Source organism: Rhea pennata, chromosome 3, assembly GCF_028389875.1.
Source record: "Rhea pennata isolate bPtePen1 chromosome 3, bPtePen1.pri, whole genome shotgun sequence".
Lineage (NCBI taxonomy): Eukaryota > Metazoa > Chordata > Aves > Rheiformes > Rheidae > Rhea > Rhea pennata.
The window spans coordinates 40,211,226-40,228,674 of record NC_084665.1 but is presented as its reverse complement, the minus strand read 5'-3'; the positions used below and the strand labels follow the sequence as shown (position 1 = coordinate 40,228,674).

At 33.9% G+C, this 17,449-nt stretch overlaps 1 protein-coding gene across 2 annotated transcripts in view; it reads right to left on the bottom strand.

The window, feature by feature from the left end:
* Positions 1-17,449, bottom strand: part of AHCTF1 (AT-hook containing transcription factor 1) — a 55,655-nt gene that overhangs the window by 17,732 nt on the left and 20,474 nt on the right. For both annotated transcript variants that reach the window (XM_062572107.1, XM_062572106.1), the window contains exons 8-24: positions 15,486-15,636; positions 12,524-12,656; positions 12,255-12,436; positions 11,770-11,831; positions 10,809-10,937; positions 8,396-8,486; positions 8,222-8,311; positions 7,920-8,060; positions 7,011-7,115; positions 6,099-6,192; positions 4,742-4,865; positions 4,560-4,616; positions 3,261-3,407; positions 2,326-2,513; positions 2,003-2,147; positions 1,782-1,913; positions 87-234 (exon numbers count right to left, since the gene is read on the bottom strand). In XM_062572107.1, the coding sequence (XP_062428091.1) occupies positions 87-234; positions 1,782-1,913; positions 2,003-2,147; positions 2,326-2,513; positions 3,261-3,407; positions 4,560-4,616; positions 4,742-4,865; positions 6,099-6,192; positions 7,011-7,115; positions 7,920-8,060; positions 8,222-8,311; positions 8,396-8,486; positions 10,809-10,937; positions 11,770-11,831; positions 12,255-12,436; positions 12,524-12,656; positions 15,486-15,636 (2,119 nt within the window). The remainder of the gene's footprint in view (positions 1-86; positions 235-1,781; positions 1,914-2,002; positions 2,148-2,325; positions 2,514-3,260; positions 3,408-4,559; positions 4,617-4,741; positions 4,866-6,098; positions 6,193-7,010; positions 7,116-7,919; positions 8,061-8,221; positions 8,312-8,395; positions 8,487-10,808; positions 10,938-11,769; positions 11,832-12,254; positions 12,437-12,523; positions 12,657-15,485; positions 15,637-17,449) is intronic.

The window sequence follows — 17,449 nt, the reverse complement described above, 5'->3', positions numbered from 1 at the left end:
TGTAAAATAAAGACGTGGAAAAATATCAGATTTTTGTAATCAAAGTGAAGCTTAGCTGTCCATTATATTCTACCCCTAAAGCTTACCTTCTCTCAAGACTGATGAAGGCAAATGGTAAGGCTTGGCTCTCTCTATAGCCAACTTCCTTTGAACTCTAGGAAGTATCTTGCCATACTGGTCTAATATAGAATTTCTGGCAACTGATCTCTCTCTCAAGCGAGGATCACGATCATTCTGATAAATGAAAAGAATGAAGTAGAAAATCAACTAATGACAACAAAACATTGCACAGAACAATTTGTGATATTCTAATTTGTAAATAATTTGATTTTCTCTACAGATATATCCGCAAGATACACCTACTGTACAAAACTGCAAATTCTACCATTTAGCACACACTAATTTTGCCTACTATTATTTAGCATAGGATATAGAAGACTAGCACAGTAACAAAATCTGCAACTTTATAACAATTCTGGCACTCCGCAGAAACTTATTCTGATATATCTGTTATCATCTGTGATTCCGATCTCTGAACAGCTTACTGAATAAAAGGCTGACTTTCTGGTATTTTACTAAAGCTTTGGATGACTTCAGGATACATGGCAACAGCAAATTACTTTATACAAACGACTTGAGTATCAAAATAGGTAAGAAAAAAATAACTACACTTATATACACATCATCCACCTGAATAAAAGTTTTCAAAGGCAAAACAATTTCCAAGATCACTTTATAAATTTTACTCCTTGGAAAACTATGGTTCCAGAAAACAGCAAATGCATCGGATTTGTAATAAGGTTCATGTAACACACAATCTATTTAGGGACGCAAAAATAAGAGAAAACTGAGAATTTCTGGCATTCAAGTGCTAACATGAAAGATGTGGAATTGCAGACCTCATGCTTTAGTTTGAAGAAGAAAGAAAGCAGCAAACAAATTTCGTGTGTGGGATGGCATCTGGACTGTGCTGAGGTAGAAAAGTAAAGTTGGGTGCAAGACACAATACTTTACATACAACATACCCTTCATTCCATAGAATGGAGTAACAAATCAATTTTCAATAATTTGACATACACATAGCACATGTATCTGAAAAAATGAATGTTAAGATTGACTGATACTGTGGTAACAACATACCCACAGAAAAACAGTTCAAACAGATAAAGGTCACACTTCACACTGACTTGCTCATATCCTCGTATCTTCAATACATTATAATGAATTATTACTCTCTCAGTCATGCAGAATTCATTCCTTAATTTCTAGAACTGGAGCTCTTCAAGTGTTAAAATCTCTTGATGTTGCATGTACATTTAAACTTAAGCAGGTTTTTGTACTTTAGCCTAATTCGAACCACTTACAATAAAAGCAGACATTGTTCTCTGGGAAGCAAATTGCCCTAGACTGGTAGGAATTTGATAAAAACTGACACTTTCGTAATGCAAGACTTGTGAAAATTAGAATTCATAGCTATAGATTAAAAAGGATATATCTATTCCTCAGATTTAAACAAACTGTTGTAAGTAGAGTGAGCAATGGTCTGTAACATTTAGTTTATAAATTCACAGAGTAGTTTTGGATAAAGGAAAGTTTTTGTTCAACTTTCAGATTCGACTGTAACTTAAGGTGTAGAAACTTACCTATAACATTTCAAATAATGGTATAAAAGCCCAGAAGAATATAAAATGCTGAAAGTATAGCTTTTACTGATTACTAACAAGTAATAGTTAACAACACTGAACAGAAGCTTGCATCTGTGACAGAAATGCTATGCTTACCATAAGATTAACCTTCATTGACTGATTCAACTGTAGCGCTGGGATGTAGTTTGCACGCTGTAGATGGTGGACTAAGAGAAATTCATGATTCTGAACACCAGCATTAGTCTGTAAAAACCTCTCTAAACACTCCTGCGGGAAAAAATAATACATTTCAAAAAACTATTATAATTTTGCCTCTTTTTAAAGAGGCAAGTAAGATTTTTCTTGCCCACACTTACTTGTTCAGTGCCTGTGAAGGGTAGCTTCAATAAATCTTCCATTAGTCCCATCTCCTGACAGATTTCATACATGTGTTTTAACAGCTCTTCTATGTTTAGCTTAGTAGTATGCTGTCGCAACAGACTCCAAGCCTCCACCATGCACCTGCAATTTTTCGCGATGCAAAGGAGTATTAATAGTATAACCAAGACTATGCCCAAAACTATTGCAATCAAAGTGTACAGGCTATTAAGGTCATCATGATTTATTTTGTATTATTTGCTCTCCACCTTTCACCATATTCAGATGCCAACATAGTTGTATATATTGTCTGTTTCTTTACCTATTGGACAACAACACAGTGAGGAAAAGTTGCACTTCACTACTACTTGATACTGACGGCTTCATCATCTGTATATATCTGAGGGCTCGCCTGTGCTCTCCTTGGCACATGAGGGATTGAACAATTCTCTTATGTTGCCATGACACAGTTTTGATTGTAGCTGGATGAAAGAGAAGGGCCAATGAATTCTGTAGAAGTTAGAAATTAAGTTTATTAAGATATAGAGGCACATTCCCACAACAAAAACATTCAAGAGCTTCTCAAAGAAGGGTACATATGAATGTTACTTACACTTATATGACTACTACTAACAAAAAGTAAATAAAATTGTAAAGTATTTGCACAAAAAAAGACTCAATTATATAGATGAAAATAGATGTCTCAAAAAGAAGAATTTAAGGTTAAGCAGATCTGTCTACAAACATCACTTTTTGTAAACATGACTTACTACATGGTAAGTTATTCTCCCAGACAAATAGATTATACTAACATCGTAACAGGTAAAGAACAACATTCTGCAACAGAAAGAACATGAATTAAACTAAAAAGTCACTTCTGCAGTCTTCTGCCTCACATCTTGCTATGTTCATAGCTTTATTATTTAAAATAATCACAACACTGTTTTTGAGAAAGTGCTCAACTGTTCTGCTGAAGATGACCTGAATAGATGACTTTGCAAATTCAAACATCAACCACTAATAAAGTTGGTTTCTTCTTCATTTTAATCAATTTCATTTTAAATAATTTAAAATAAAATTTTAAACTGCAATTCATTATTGCTGCCCAGTGCTGCTGAGAACGTTGTAACTACAATAAATACTACAAAAATCTTCTAACTTTTTAAGCACTTATTAGCTAAACACCAATTTTTATCATTTTTCTAGATTATAGGTTTGTACCATAATGTATGTCTAACAAAACTGTGACATACTTACCTCGTAATCATTATGATCTAGAAGCCAAAAACCTTGAATTAGCTTAACAAGACCCCAAGGGATAGCAAAGGCAGTTGGGAAGGAGTCAATTGAAGTTTCTGTTTTATTTGGAAAGGAATGCATTATATCTAGCAGCAAATAAATTGTCTGATATCAAGTATCTGATTAAGGCTAATAAATTTGTATGACTAAATTTTTTCACATTACATTTACAAAAGATAGCAATTACAATAAGAATATGAAATTGTTAGGCAGCAGAAAATAGTAATGTATAATTTTTGCCATTTTAAGCTATTGCAACCCAAAGAAAGCCAGCTCCTAAACACAAAAATGTGTTCTGAAAAAACAGAAAAAAACACTTCTGATTTATGCAAGGTATTCATAAAGGTTAACTTTAGATATTTAAATAACTCAATTATAAGCTAAGGCTCTCTCTATTTAGTCAACAGAGCTGCCAGTTGGACATTCAAAACATTTAAGAGCCCACAGCTTAATTACCGAAACAAACACATTCCATGTTTGTTTTGATTTTTTTTTCCATTTCCAGACTATGCAAAACAATACAAATTATGCTGTCCCTAGACTACAAATTAGCTCTGACTGAGAAAATCTGGATTTAAAACAATCTCTGCCTCGTTTTTTGGTAGTGCCCATTTTCTCATTCTGATATCCATTTTTAGGGACATATTCTAATACAACAATTCTAGGGTACAGCAGTTTTTTCAAGCCCTCACTCTCTGCTCCCCTCCCTGCTTGGTTAAGTGACAATATCAGAACAGAAGTAATTATACAGTGTAAACATCCAGCAGTTAAGAAATCGAGTTTCTGCCCCATGACTTTTCTATCTGTTTATTATTCTGTGTGCTTGCACTTTCAATAGAACAGAAGCAAGCACTGTTAGTTGTGCTACGGAACCGCTGATTTCAGCAAAAAAGTGTATTGGTAAACCATTGCTAGAATTCCTTCTGCTCTGAAGCAGTATATTTTAGTAAATCATACTAAAAAGAAACCCATTTGCTACAGACATGGGTGTTCAAAAAAATTTAAATTTTGATAAAGCTACAATTTTTATGTTTAATTTTAGAAAAACTTTTTCTAGCATCAGGAAAAGCTCTGCAACAAAAATGAAAATCATGAAAAAAACTGAAGAAATAAAGCAACAGTGCCATTTACTACTTAATTCTAAATGAAACATGTTCACCTGTCTTCTATTTGAAGCACAGATTAAAAAACATTATTAAAAACTTAAAACATCTGTGCATGTATTGAAGGTATAATAAGAATAACAGGAAAGGATACAATCGCATGTTTGTAGCTTTCTTCAATATTTTCCAACAAATAGAGATCCAGCAGTGCCTGTAATGAAAATTTGAAAAGCTTTAGAAATTCTCAGCTTTAATAAATCATTATTTTTCTAAATAAATAAATAAATAAGACCCCAAACCCACAAACAAAAAACAACAAAAACCCTTAACACTTGCATGTAAACTAGCAGGTGGGTATTTCCCAGTTCCTCCTTCATCCCTCCGCCACAGCTTCTCAACTTGATCTCCTAACTGGGAAACCATTCCATCAATCATCAAGCAGTCAGAATCCCATTTCCCTCTGAAATAAAAGATAACAAGGATTTGGATAGAGGAAAACACTAACTCCAACCTCATACTATAACAGATTCCCTCCAGTGAAAACAAAAAAAAGGGCCCCATGAGTCAAAAAAGAAAAAAAAAAAAAAAGTAAACATCACTTGAAATACACATGAAAATTTCTAAGGCAGACAAGAGGTGCTCATTAGGTTGTGTTCAATTATTAAAGGAGATGAAAATAGAAATCCTATAGTTTTCTTTAATAAGGCAGAAGTTGCAATGACCTTTGGCTGTCAGGTTTTATTTTTGTTGTATTACTAATATGGAAGGAACTGTAAACAAATATTTGTAAACTAAAGTGCTTAAATAAGTCCTCTAATAGAAGAAATCTGACTATCAAAATACCAGGACTAATTTTTTTACATAAATCCAATACCTCAAATTGGAGTGTCCTAACAAAACAACTGTGAGACAACAATAGAAACTTTGCAATTTGTTTTCATCATCTCATTTCTGCTATTACAGAAGTTTTATTTTCATAAAGGTGGGTATATAGATAGAAGCAGTATTAGTTTATATAAAAATATAGAATTACAATTACACATCCAAACTATTTTGACTATATTTCTCAAAACACTGGAGTCCTCTACTGACTGTGATGCCACCTTTTGATTTGTCATTGTCCCAATAACAAATAACAGACCAAGTACACTAAATGTCATATGCTTCTAAGGAATACATATGTGCGCACACAAGTTACTTTGAGAAGTAAGCTTAGATTTAATGTAACATCAAGTATCTAATACATTGCAGGTTCCACCTTGGCTCATCTTGTGGCATTTTGTTCATAGTCACAGCCTAAAATTGTTTGATGTTCAGAATTGGAATTTCTGTGTTTAGATTTTAATACAATTTGTTAAAAAAAATAAAAATCTACTATCATGTAATCCAAGGCATACCATATATTTAAAAGCTAGCTAGCTCAGGAAAGAGAGGTTAAATGAGAACGTTACTTTTATTCAACAGCCAGTTTAAATGCACATGAATGTATGAATACACAAGGCACTGGTACTAAGCACAGACATATATAAACATCCCAACACAGAAAAGTGAATTCTATACTCATCAGAGCACATGCATTGCTGAATTTAAGAATAGTGATGGTAAATATACAACAACTGTTCATATAAAAGCTATTCACTTACAATTCTGAGCTTGCAGTGGAAGCACTCTAGAGTTCTTGAACAAATCTTACCTTGATAAACGCTCAAGTTTCTGCCGATGACCAGTGTAGTAGCTTTGAATCAGAGGATAATTGTAGAAAGGCCTAGATAACTGCATATCATCATCTGTAGGCAAGAAAGTAAAATCAAGTTAAAGTAGTAATTAGATATTAACTTTAAAAGACTAAAAAGACAGAAAATTGTACAAGTGAAACAATCTAGGCACAAGCAAACCTCCAGCTTTGAAAGAAGCCCCTTCTATTACTGCCTTTGCTAAAATAGAAGTAAGGCACGATACTCAATTCCTTCTTGTCTCAAGCATCATTTGAAGTTTATGGTTGATGTGGAATTTCAGAACATGAAGTGTAAGCTAACTTCAGTGATAACTGTTACTCTAGCAAAAAAAAAAAAAAAAAAAACAGATCTCAAAAGGGAATGGGTTTTTTCTTGAGTATGTGAAATAAGCATTTGTAAGGCCTTTACTAAGGCTGACATGGAAATATATAATGTATCTGTATAAACTACTTCCAATATTTAACTAATGTTTTTATTGAAAAAACAAACATTCCACTATTTGCTGTTTAATAGGGGTTTTTTTTGTTTTATTTTATTTTTTTGAAAGAAATCCAAATATTTCAAGTTATGGACACAAGTAACTCCTTAAAGTCAGAGAGGCTTATAGCTACTTCTACAGAATATCCAGGAAAGAAACTGGCTGCATCATCCTACATCATGTATTAGGAAAAAAAAAAAAAAAAAAACAAAACAGAAAAAAAACCTGTAAAAATCTCAATTTCACCAACCGAACTTCAGCATACACTATCTCTGTAATAGTACTATTTGTTACTGATGATACTTTTACAAAAACATAGCTAAGAATGTGTTCGTAGGAGTCACTTCCTGGATAGTCTCCCCGCTGCAAATGGACCACCGTTTAAGCTTACCTAAACCCTCTGGAAGGAGACTGGATCGACAGAACCAGATGACCACTTGTGCATACAAAGAAATGAGGCTAGTCACAACCTGCTTGTTTGTCAAGTCTGCAAAACCTGAAAATGTATGTGATGTTTTATAAGCAAAACTTTTTTAAAGAAACCTTTTTTCCTTTCATCATCCTATATAGAAAACAAAATAACACTGTAAAAATCATCTGATTTTCATTTTAAATCACTTTCCTATTTGAAGGAATAAAACACTATCACCAAAACACCACCCACAGAAAACAATCCCCTACAAAGCATCTAACCGACTAAAGGTTGACACAAAAACAAAGCCTGAGCTTTTAATGGCACTCACAAATAAGACTTTTTTAATGTAGCAAAGATTTTTACTATAGCACAGAAACACTTTTTAAAAATATGCCAAGAAAAATTTATATTATATAAAAAAAAATAGAGAAGCTCAAGTAATTTATTTTACAAATTACTTACTTATGCTTCCTTTATAACTTCTAATCATTTGTATACAGGATTTGTGTAACACTAACAACTGCTAGCTATGAATTCAGAACAATTTTCGGTGTTATCTTATTCAATTCTTGTAATTTCAATCCAGCTATTTATATAACTTCTTGCTGAATCTAACCTCCCCATGTAAACACTTGCAGAAACTCCATGACAAATCACTTCCCTAAAATCAATGCATATTAAGAGGGAGTTGCAACTTTTCCTCACTCTCAGATTTAAGTCCTTCTCCTAGCTAAACTCGATTGCCTTCCAAGCATGACAATGAAAGCAAAGCAGCAAAAATAATAAAAGCTCATGTATCTATGATTACAACCCAAGCACAATCCCAAATCAAAAATCTAATTTAATAATAAAATATACCAAATATTTAGTAATTTTATTACAAACCTTTTTCAGTAAGTTCTTGTGCTTCTGTTAGAAAACAGTTCAAGACTGTGCTAAGATTGCTCAGAAGCAACTGGCAGTGCTGAAGAGACTGTACAGTTTGTGGGTCAATGAAGTTGCAAGTGCCATCAAATAGCGGAACACCTTTTCGGAGATAAATATTAAGTCATTAGCATATAGAACAATTTCAAAGTACAATTAAAAAATTGTGTGTAATATAATATACAGTCATATTACTGAATAAGCTTGATTCAGAAAGGTTAATCTAATGCTTGCAAAATGACTGACTGCTCTTTAATACTCACATATTTGGTCAAATTCATCTTTCGTATAGATTACTTTGTTCCACGTCCACTCAAGAACAAAGCGCAAATTAGCAGCAGAACTTGGTTGCTCTAAAAATAACAACAACAACAAAAAAAATGAATAAAACATTTTCAAAACCAAGAATATACAAAATAAGAAAGTCTAAGTATTACCTTCAGATGTCCAATGTTTAATGCATCCAGTCAGAAGTTCTAGAGAACTTGTCTGAACAGCAGCTGACAATACTGCTTCTAGCTGTTCCTCCTAAACATAACAGACAAAGTAAATGGAGAATTTTACATACTTTCAGCATCTGAGCTGTCAACAGTAAATGTCTAAGTGTATACATATTCAGACATCAAAAAGTCAATTAGTACATACGTACCTAATTTCACATTGTTTTTCTTAATTCTAGCCAGATATTGAAGAGTTTGCTGCTATGAAGAACACATGAATTTCCTCTGGCATTTCCAGTTACTGAAGGCCAAATGTAATCTTTTTCTACATGTCTCTGCATTATAGTCTTAATTTACTGATATCCAATTAACTATTTTGATTAACATCCTTTGCTAACACCCATTATGCATGCTGTTACATAAAACACCTCACTCAGGAATGCACGAAGAGGACAGAACAAACGCAAACCAGCAACAGTCATACCAGAAACAGTGAAGCTAATGCCAACCAGCCTTCTAGACTTCTAAGACAATGAACTATTTCCAGCTCCAAAACGTTAAGATCTAATCCTTTAAAGTGACAGAAAAGTGAAACTGTAAATTAAATCTTAAAATATTTAAAGCTTAGAGTGCTCAAATACTGCATTATAATGAAATCTGCTACTTAATTTTTTCTGTATTTTAAGACATTTATAAGTTATTTATACTGCAATTGGCCTTAAGTCAGTAAGTATAAAGTAACATCTCTATGGCACAGATCTGCTGGACAAAGCAAGAACACTACAATTGTTATATGTATTACGTAATTAAAACCTTTCCATTGAGAGATTAAAGGCGAAAGTAAAGTATATATACATTTTCCTTCTTCAGTTACTGCCATTTACTAGTATTGTGCCCCTCCCCACACTATCCTGACAAGCCAGGTTTAAAAATTAGCCTTCCAGTGTTCCCCCCAAAAATTCTTTAAAGGAGAAAACAGAAGAAGCAAATATAGGACATTTCAAATACAGAACAAAAACCCTGAAAGCTTGAAGCGCATCAAAATTTTTTACTGGATACACATCTACTTCATTTTGTAGCAGTTTTATCTTCAGTGCCATCACAATGACTACTAAATTTACTATCTTTGGTTGAAGTTGAAAGTCCTTCTATAAAAGGTGCCTGCCTGTTCCTCCTGCTCTACACACATTCTACCTTAATCCGCACACACATTTTACTACTGAACAAATATAGAGAAATTATATTTTTCCCACTCATATAATTTAGGAAGTTAAGAGTTATGCACAGCCATGCACTATTAAGAAGCTGTTTATTTTGGCTTGTGTTTTGATACTTCTTTCAGGAGAAAGAATTCTTCGTATCATTTTACTGAATTCTATTCTTTTTTTAAAAAAGATATTCAAAACTATCCTTCCACTCCATAGGTAATACCATTCCAGTCAAAGCACTTTCCCGTTAATTGGAATAAACATTATTTTCCATCTTTTTCTCAGAACCGTTTCAGAGGAGGAAACACATCAGACAATACTTATGGTGGCAAAGAAAACTCCAAATCAAGCTTTTCAATCACGATAATTCTGAAATTTTTGTTACTGATATTCCAAAGCAAACAAACCAAAAAACCCACTCAAATCTGTAATAAGACTCTGGACAGTACATTTGCACTTTAGCAAAGGTTATTCAAGAATTTCTTGAATTCTCAAGTTATTTCCAAACTGAAGTTGAGTAATCAAAACATTAATTCATATTTAAAAGTCCACATTAGGTCTGCAAGATAAATAGTCTATGGGCCAGGTCAACTTACCAAGAAATTGCTTTCAGATGCCACACAGCACAGAAGTGTTACTTGCCCTAACATACTTTCCCAAATCTGTTGAAAAATCCAAGAGACAGGAGAGGGAGGGCAGGGAGAGGACTGCTCTCACTTTCCCAGCAACAGCACCTCTGTAGGTGGAGCAGCTGGCCGCCTAGACAGTGTGATCATGCGCTCAGTGCAGCTAGCTGACATCTGCGGCAGTTCCCATCTGAGTGAGACCTCCCTATTGTCTGCTACTAAACTGAACCCCTTGTTACAGCATCTCACGGGGATGAAAGGCTGTTCGCAAGGGAAAAGGCATTTCATTGCACATGGCCAGCATTGACTGCACATTTCCTTGGGCTCATCTGCAGCCCAGAATTAATAGATGGATCTCTAAAGACTGAATTCAAAGACTGCACCCACTGAACTCAGTAGTTTCAATCTAAGTATACTATTATTTCTGTAACTGAAGTCAACAACTCAACACCTGTGCCTCACTGCAACAAGCAAACAATGTGAAAATCAGACTGTCACATCTTGTAGCTTTTACAGCCTGTCAGGTAAGATATATTATGGATATATACTCCCCCTTGATTCTTGATATGCACTCACCTGACTCAAACTGGATGGCTGGACATCAACTAGCCTTGGAGACAGCAAGCCAGCTACAAGACATCTATTGTAGCTATCACGAATGGCTTCATTTATTGAAGGACCAGATTTCTTTAAAAAATTCAAGGTCTGAAATATCAACCAAAAAAAGTAACTGGTAAGACACTTATTATTCAACTGTGGAACTTCTGAGTAACTGTTGACAAAGAGAAATATAAATGCTCCCTTAAACGGTCAGAAAGGCTGCATCAATCACACGCTTTAGAAGATCAGCAATTTGAATCATCTGAGTAAGAATGACTGTGTAGTCTTGAAGACGGCAACAAAATGTACAAGCTACAGTTTATTTTAAAAAATCCTGTAAAACCTGTAATCCTGTAAAAAACTATTTATGTCCCAAATATTTAGTCAGCTAAAAATTCACTATATCCTCCCAAGAATTACTTGTTACGATCTGTGCAATGCTCAAAAGTTACAATTTGGCCACACTGGCAACAAAACAAATACCCAATTCATCTTCATAATAAAAAAAAAAAAAAAAAAAAAAAAAAAAGAACATTTTGTCCCTTCTCTACACTCCTTTTTAAAATTAATTAGGGATGAAAATCCTGACTAAGAACCACACAGACTCTTTGAATGATGGTTAACTGAGAAACAACAGTTTTCTTTCTGACTTCCACAACATTTTTGTTCTTGAACCTGCAGTAACACTGTATTCCTTTTAAGGCATTCAACAGTGATCCTGCTTCAACACTGGTCAACCTAAGTTTTATAGTTCCAGATGTAGATCTAGGACTTAACCGTTTCTATAAAATTGGCAAGATACAATTGCAGTTACGTAGATGGGTGGGACAGGCATAAAATGGTCTCTTACAGTGAAAGCAGTGCAATATAAAACTGAGAAAATGTCAATTTCTTGTCAATGTCAATTTATTCTTAATAAATATACATAAAAGGTCACCTCTTTTTGGAAGCCAGTGCAAGTCAAGTGAACCACTCCAGAGTTCAGCAAGCAAGTACCATCTGCAGAAAAAAAGATCATTTGACAAAATTCTATACTCTTACAGCCACATTATGACCATTTTAAGACAGGACACCTGAAAAGATGAGTAACCACTTACTTCATCAGGTCACTTAAAAGCTTTTTATACAAATAATCACTACGTGCATGAACAAATTTTATCTATTCCTACTGAGGTAGAAGAGCTTCAGCTCAAAGCCATTTAATTCTGTAACAATCGTGACTTCACAGTCTACATGACAAGAGTACTGAAACTCAGAACTCAGCAGACTGTATCTGATACATTTCCCAATATTAAATACCTTGTTAGTACAACATTGTCATAGCTGCATTTATGTTTTTTTTTTTAAGTGAGAAATAACGAATAAGTAACATTTGACTGTAATTCTTAACCCTACTTCTACTAAATGCAGTGAAATACCTACCAAAATTATAGGTGCTTGGATTAAAAAACTGCTCAGGTGGTGGGAAAGATGGAGGAACTCCGCGACTTAAACTCCGCTCATGTACCAGAACGTCCAAAATTAGGTTTGGGGAAGTCATGCTTACTACAGCATCCAGTGACCATAATGCAAAATATGGACAATTATGAAGGAATTCTCCTGGCCTTAAAGGAAACATATGTATAAATTAAACATCTACATTCAAATGAGTTATTAGTGAGGATATTGAAAATAACTTAGTAAAAATCTACCTTAGTGAATCTGGCATTTGAGCATGATACCAGCGATTAATGTCAAAGATGCCCAAATAAGTAGATGGTTTTCCCTGACCATATGTATTCACTTGCCAGCTGAAGACTGATACACTGGTGTCAGGAGATATTACTGTAAGAGACAAGATGTTGCTTCTTATTTGTAGAAAATACATGATTTCTGATTTTTTTAAACACTATCACCTGTATTTTAGCTTAATTTGTTATACCACTCACTAAACACTTACTAAAAATAAGAAATTTAGCAGAATGCTGAACATCTTTAATATAGGTTACAGTCATACTGCTCCCTTTTCTGATAAAATCATATCAATTCTAAACCAAATCAAATACATATTATTTGCAATTAATTTTCCATACATCAGTAACTGATCAAAATATTTAGCTAGATGAAAAGTTTATCAAAAATTATGCTAGAAACATATACATTGCTACTGTCAGAAAGGATATGAATAAGCAACTTTATCATATACAGTTGCAAAACTCAGCTGGCACTGTTTTTCTAGATTAGCCTCACTTATGAGTTTTAAGAATAGTGCTTTTCGGCATATTCAGAATAGAAGACCACAATTATCACACAAAATAAAAGCACTGAGAAATTAGAACAAAAATTTTAATCTAAAAGCAAAACATTCACAATGTTATATTTCAGTACTCTCAATAAGCAGAACAATGCGTCTTCTCTAAAGAGAATGCGTTCATTAGATATAAGCAAAGCAAGTGCTACATGATTCGCACTAATAGCATGAAAAACAAGAAAACAATTTTTGGCAAAATGTTCTCTCTGTTCCACTCTGCTGAATTCATGGTTACAGTTTAGGGACTCTCACTTATTTTACTATGTTTTATTGTGAACTTCTGCTCCAGTTTTGTCAACTGCTGAAATTATCTTTGAAGATAACAATTCCTTTTGTAATTCAGAAAACAGCTTCACTGCTAGCCTCGACACACATTCAACAAAAGCTCATCCACACCTAGAATTTAACTTGAAGAGATGGTGAATAAAGACTAATTAGAAACCAGTAGAAAAATTACAGATATTTTATGAAGCATGAGGCATGCAGAAAAGGAGTGAAAATAAGGATAACAATAATTTTTTTTTTAGAAGTATTTAGAAGGAGTTCTCCTCAGAAACATACAACAAGTGAAGAAAAAACACAGGTATTCCTGTTAGACTTTAACAGGCTGTTGACAGAGGAAGGATGGCATCACAGCATGAGATGGAAATTACCAGTTCAGGACTAAATCAAAGATAACACAGAGAAATAGGCTAGGAATATCATGCAACTAACTTACTCTGATGTTACAGAAAAGACAAGACCAGTAAGAAAAGAGGCTTCGAAGCGGAGTAAGCAGGAAAAACAAAAAGCTTTGAAAACTATCATTGCAGCAGCAGTCTCAAAGAGGGAGTGTAACTGAATTTATAAACCCAGGGATGTTTAATTATTGCAAGATGGTGAAAGACACAACAGGAATTTCAACTGCATACATAGACGAAGAAAACCATTACTTAAGAGCTGTTAGATGCAGAAATTCTCTATGAGATTTAGAGAAAAATTTGGATAGGAAGATGCAAGTGTAAGTCTGAACAGGAGAAAAAAAAAATCCAGGGGACAATCCTAACCAATAGAGAGAACCCTCTTATTCTTCAAAGCAACCAAAAGAAGAGATAGTTAGAGGAATCAAAAACTGAAAAGCATTAATTTTAGTTATGCTGAAGCATTATACAGATCATCTGCCAAACACAGCTACAGTATTTCAACTAGCATAAAATAAAATCTTTTTCTCTCCCCTCAAAGAAGTCCCATTCTATGATCTTGAAGTTGGCCATAAAAAGGTACTCACTCACTGTTCTAAAATAGACTAAAAACCCTAAAAAGCAGTACCAAGAAAATCATAACTACCTGACAATTCACAGGAAATGACATCTTCAGGCAAGCCCGTATCAAGAAATTTGTGTTATTTTAACCAAGGATCAGGAAGAGCAGATTCACTTTTATAAACCTTGACTTCAATGTTCTCATTATAAAAAGTACTAACTTTTTATCACGTAATTATCTTTACTTGTTCAAGCAAAGGAAGTGACAGATAGCGTACAAAGAGTACAAAGTTCCAAGCTTAGTACGTTTAAAGCATATCTTACCTGCCAAAAAGATAATCTTCCACCAGCAAACACATATTATTTTATTCGAATGAAAAGTGTTACTTTCTTCCCAAATAGATCAGTTTTTCACATAAGCATAAGATTATTGGCATTAACTCTTCCAATACACTGAAGATGTTTTTCAATAACAATTATTCCTTTCTGACTATTAATAAAACAAACAGCTTGGCTACTTTCACATATGGACACCTCCTTAAAAAAAAGTAGTATCAGGAATTTGATGTACTAGTGCCAGTTTAAAGAAAAAACTAGATGAAGAAATGAAGAAAGAAAGGAATTGCTTATCATTTGCTGCTGCCTTTTCTGATAACATAACTATCATGGTACCTGTAGAAACAATCTTTTTTTTCTTCTCTTGCTGCACATAAAAATATTCTACACACTTAATCATCTGTTAACAGTGTTAACAAGTCAAAATTATTGAAAAGACCTAACCAGCGTATCACTTTAATACACCATATCCAGTTATCTTTAAAACTTTGGGATAAAAAGTAACTAAGCATTAGTGAAACAAATCTTTTGTCACAGAAATGTACAGTTTCTGGCATTAATATATTCACTCACTAACAATTTCTTCTGACAGACTGCACTGTCAATTTATGCATTTTAACACAAGTCAAGCATTTAATATTTATTTTTAAAATAAGTCAAACCAGCTACTCTATACAGATATTTAACTTTTAGATTTTAAGTAGACCATAACATTCATTGCTCAGATTCTAAAAAAAGTCCCTTAGGAACAATCAAACATGGATACAACACGGACATGGAACAAACCTTCATTAACGCTATCCTCTCTGTCAACATGGTTGCGAAATTTTTCTATAGTTTGACAGCTGAGTAATTTAGTATTGCTGGTCTGTCCTCTCAAAGGAAAGACTCCACCCGTGAGATCTAAACTGTACCTTTCTTCACAGTATTCCAAGCCCTAGGAAAAATAACAGCAAAAAGAAAAGGTAATTTTGAGATTAAAATATGTATTATTACACCTCAATATGAAAGATTGTATGCATCTAATACGATAAGAGATATATTTTGGATCTCTGATGAGATTATTTGTGATTGTAAATAGAATCTTGCATCTGATGTGCAAGAGAATTTGAAGTGTAAAACGATAACTGAAAAGTTTGGCTATAAGGATTTTCCCTATCCTCACAATTTAGTGTTTCCCTAACATGACCTGGTTCCAAATATTTGGTAGAAGCCCCTGCAGAATCAAGGTTTCTTTACAAACCTCAACATTTATCTATGAAGATAAATCTGTAGAAGATAGAAGACATTTATCTATGAAGATAGATCTGTATGCAATACAGATGCGTACGAAATTCTTCACTCTATGTCTTGATTAGAGAGTAGTCGAAGTTAGAGAAGTCATGAAACTATTGCAGTTAAAGCTCTCTTGAGAGGTACTTTCTATAGACACACCACTACAATGAACATGCATCCCCCTGTTCCAGGTATGAGAACTCCTTACTGATTAGTAATCTTCTTTCAGACCGTGAAAGCTCTTCACTAGTTCCTCCTCTAATTCTGTCAAAGAAACTAAAGGGTGAAACATCCCTCAATTCCTTCACCAAGCACAACATCAGCAGAAAGGGAAAATGAAGATACGTGCTACATATCAAGCCATGTAAGGCCACAGGTTACTACAGAGTGGGTAAACTACTCTGAGATATTCAAAAATCCCAGCAGTACTGTGTTGAACCTCGGACACTAATGCTTTCTAATTAAACATTAACTTAAATACTGTCTTTCCAAATGCTCCATTGATTCAAATTGTCTACCATGCAACACAGTGTTTAATGAATGCACGAACCGTGCACAAGCAGCAGCTCCACAAATTCAGAAAAATCAGTTCTGCTAGGTTCTGCCCAAGCTTTCTAAGCTCTGTTAGACCTTTGAAATGAACTGGCAACAGAACAATATATTCTCATTGGAGAACTCTAAGTCATCCAACCTGAGAAGAGACCAGCATTCTCTTAACCCTTCTAGTAAAAGCTACAAATACTTTTCAAGGCTACTTCAAAGTCTTTCATTATTAAAAAGGATAATACTAAAACTTATTTGGTAGTATGCAAGGTCCTTTCAACTTTACCAAGCGGCTCTGAAAAACGTAACAGACAAATACAGAATAGACAGAAATATCTAACCACCTCTTTGAAAAAGTAGTGTGACGCCTGAGTAGAGAATCTCACTTTTATTACGGAGGGAATAATCACTAAAAACAATTTTTAAATGAAAGATATTTCATTATACAAGTGGTTCACCATTCCGAAGGACTGTTTTATCTGATAAAAAAAAACAGAACTCTATAAATCTGTTAGAGGTGATTTTAACTGCTGGAAATTTCTACTTTTAGATACCACTGAGAACAAAATTTAAAGCAAAGTATTGTGAGTGGTAAGCAGATAGAGCTGCTAAATGAATCCAACTGAATTTCAGATAATCCAAAATATCCTGGTATCAGCAATTCTCATTGTGTTTAGGCATAAATCCTTTTCCTATCATTCAGCGCATGTATCAGGTATTTTAAAGAAAACTGCTAATCAAAACCATCTGCATCTCCCTCATATACATTTTCTGTATCACTTGAGCAGCAGTCAGGTTAAAGACTTCTCCCCTTGTTCTGAGATACCAGTTTTTACAATAAACGTAGGAAAATGGTATGTAAACTAAGAACTCAGTAGCTTTGAAATCAGAGGCATTTGAACTAAACAAGGAAAATAATACTTGACCTGTGA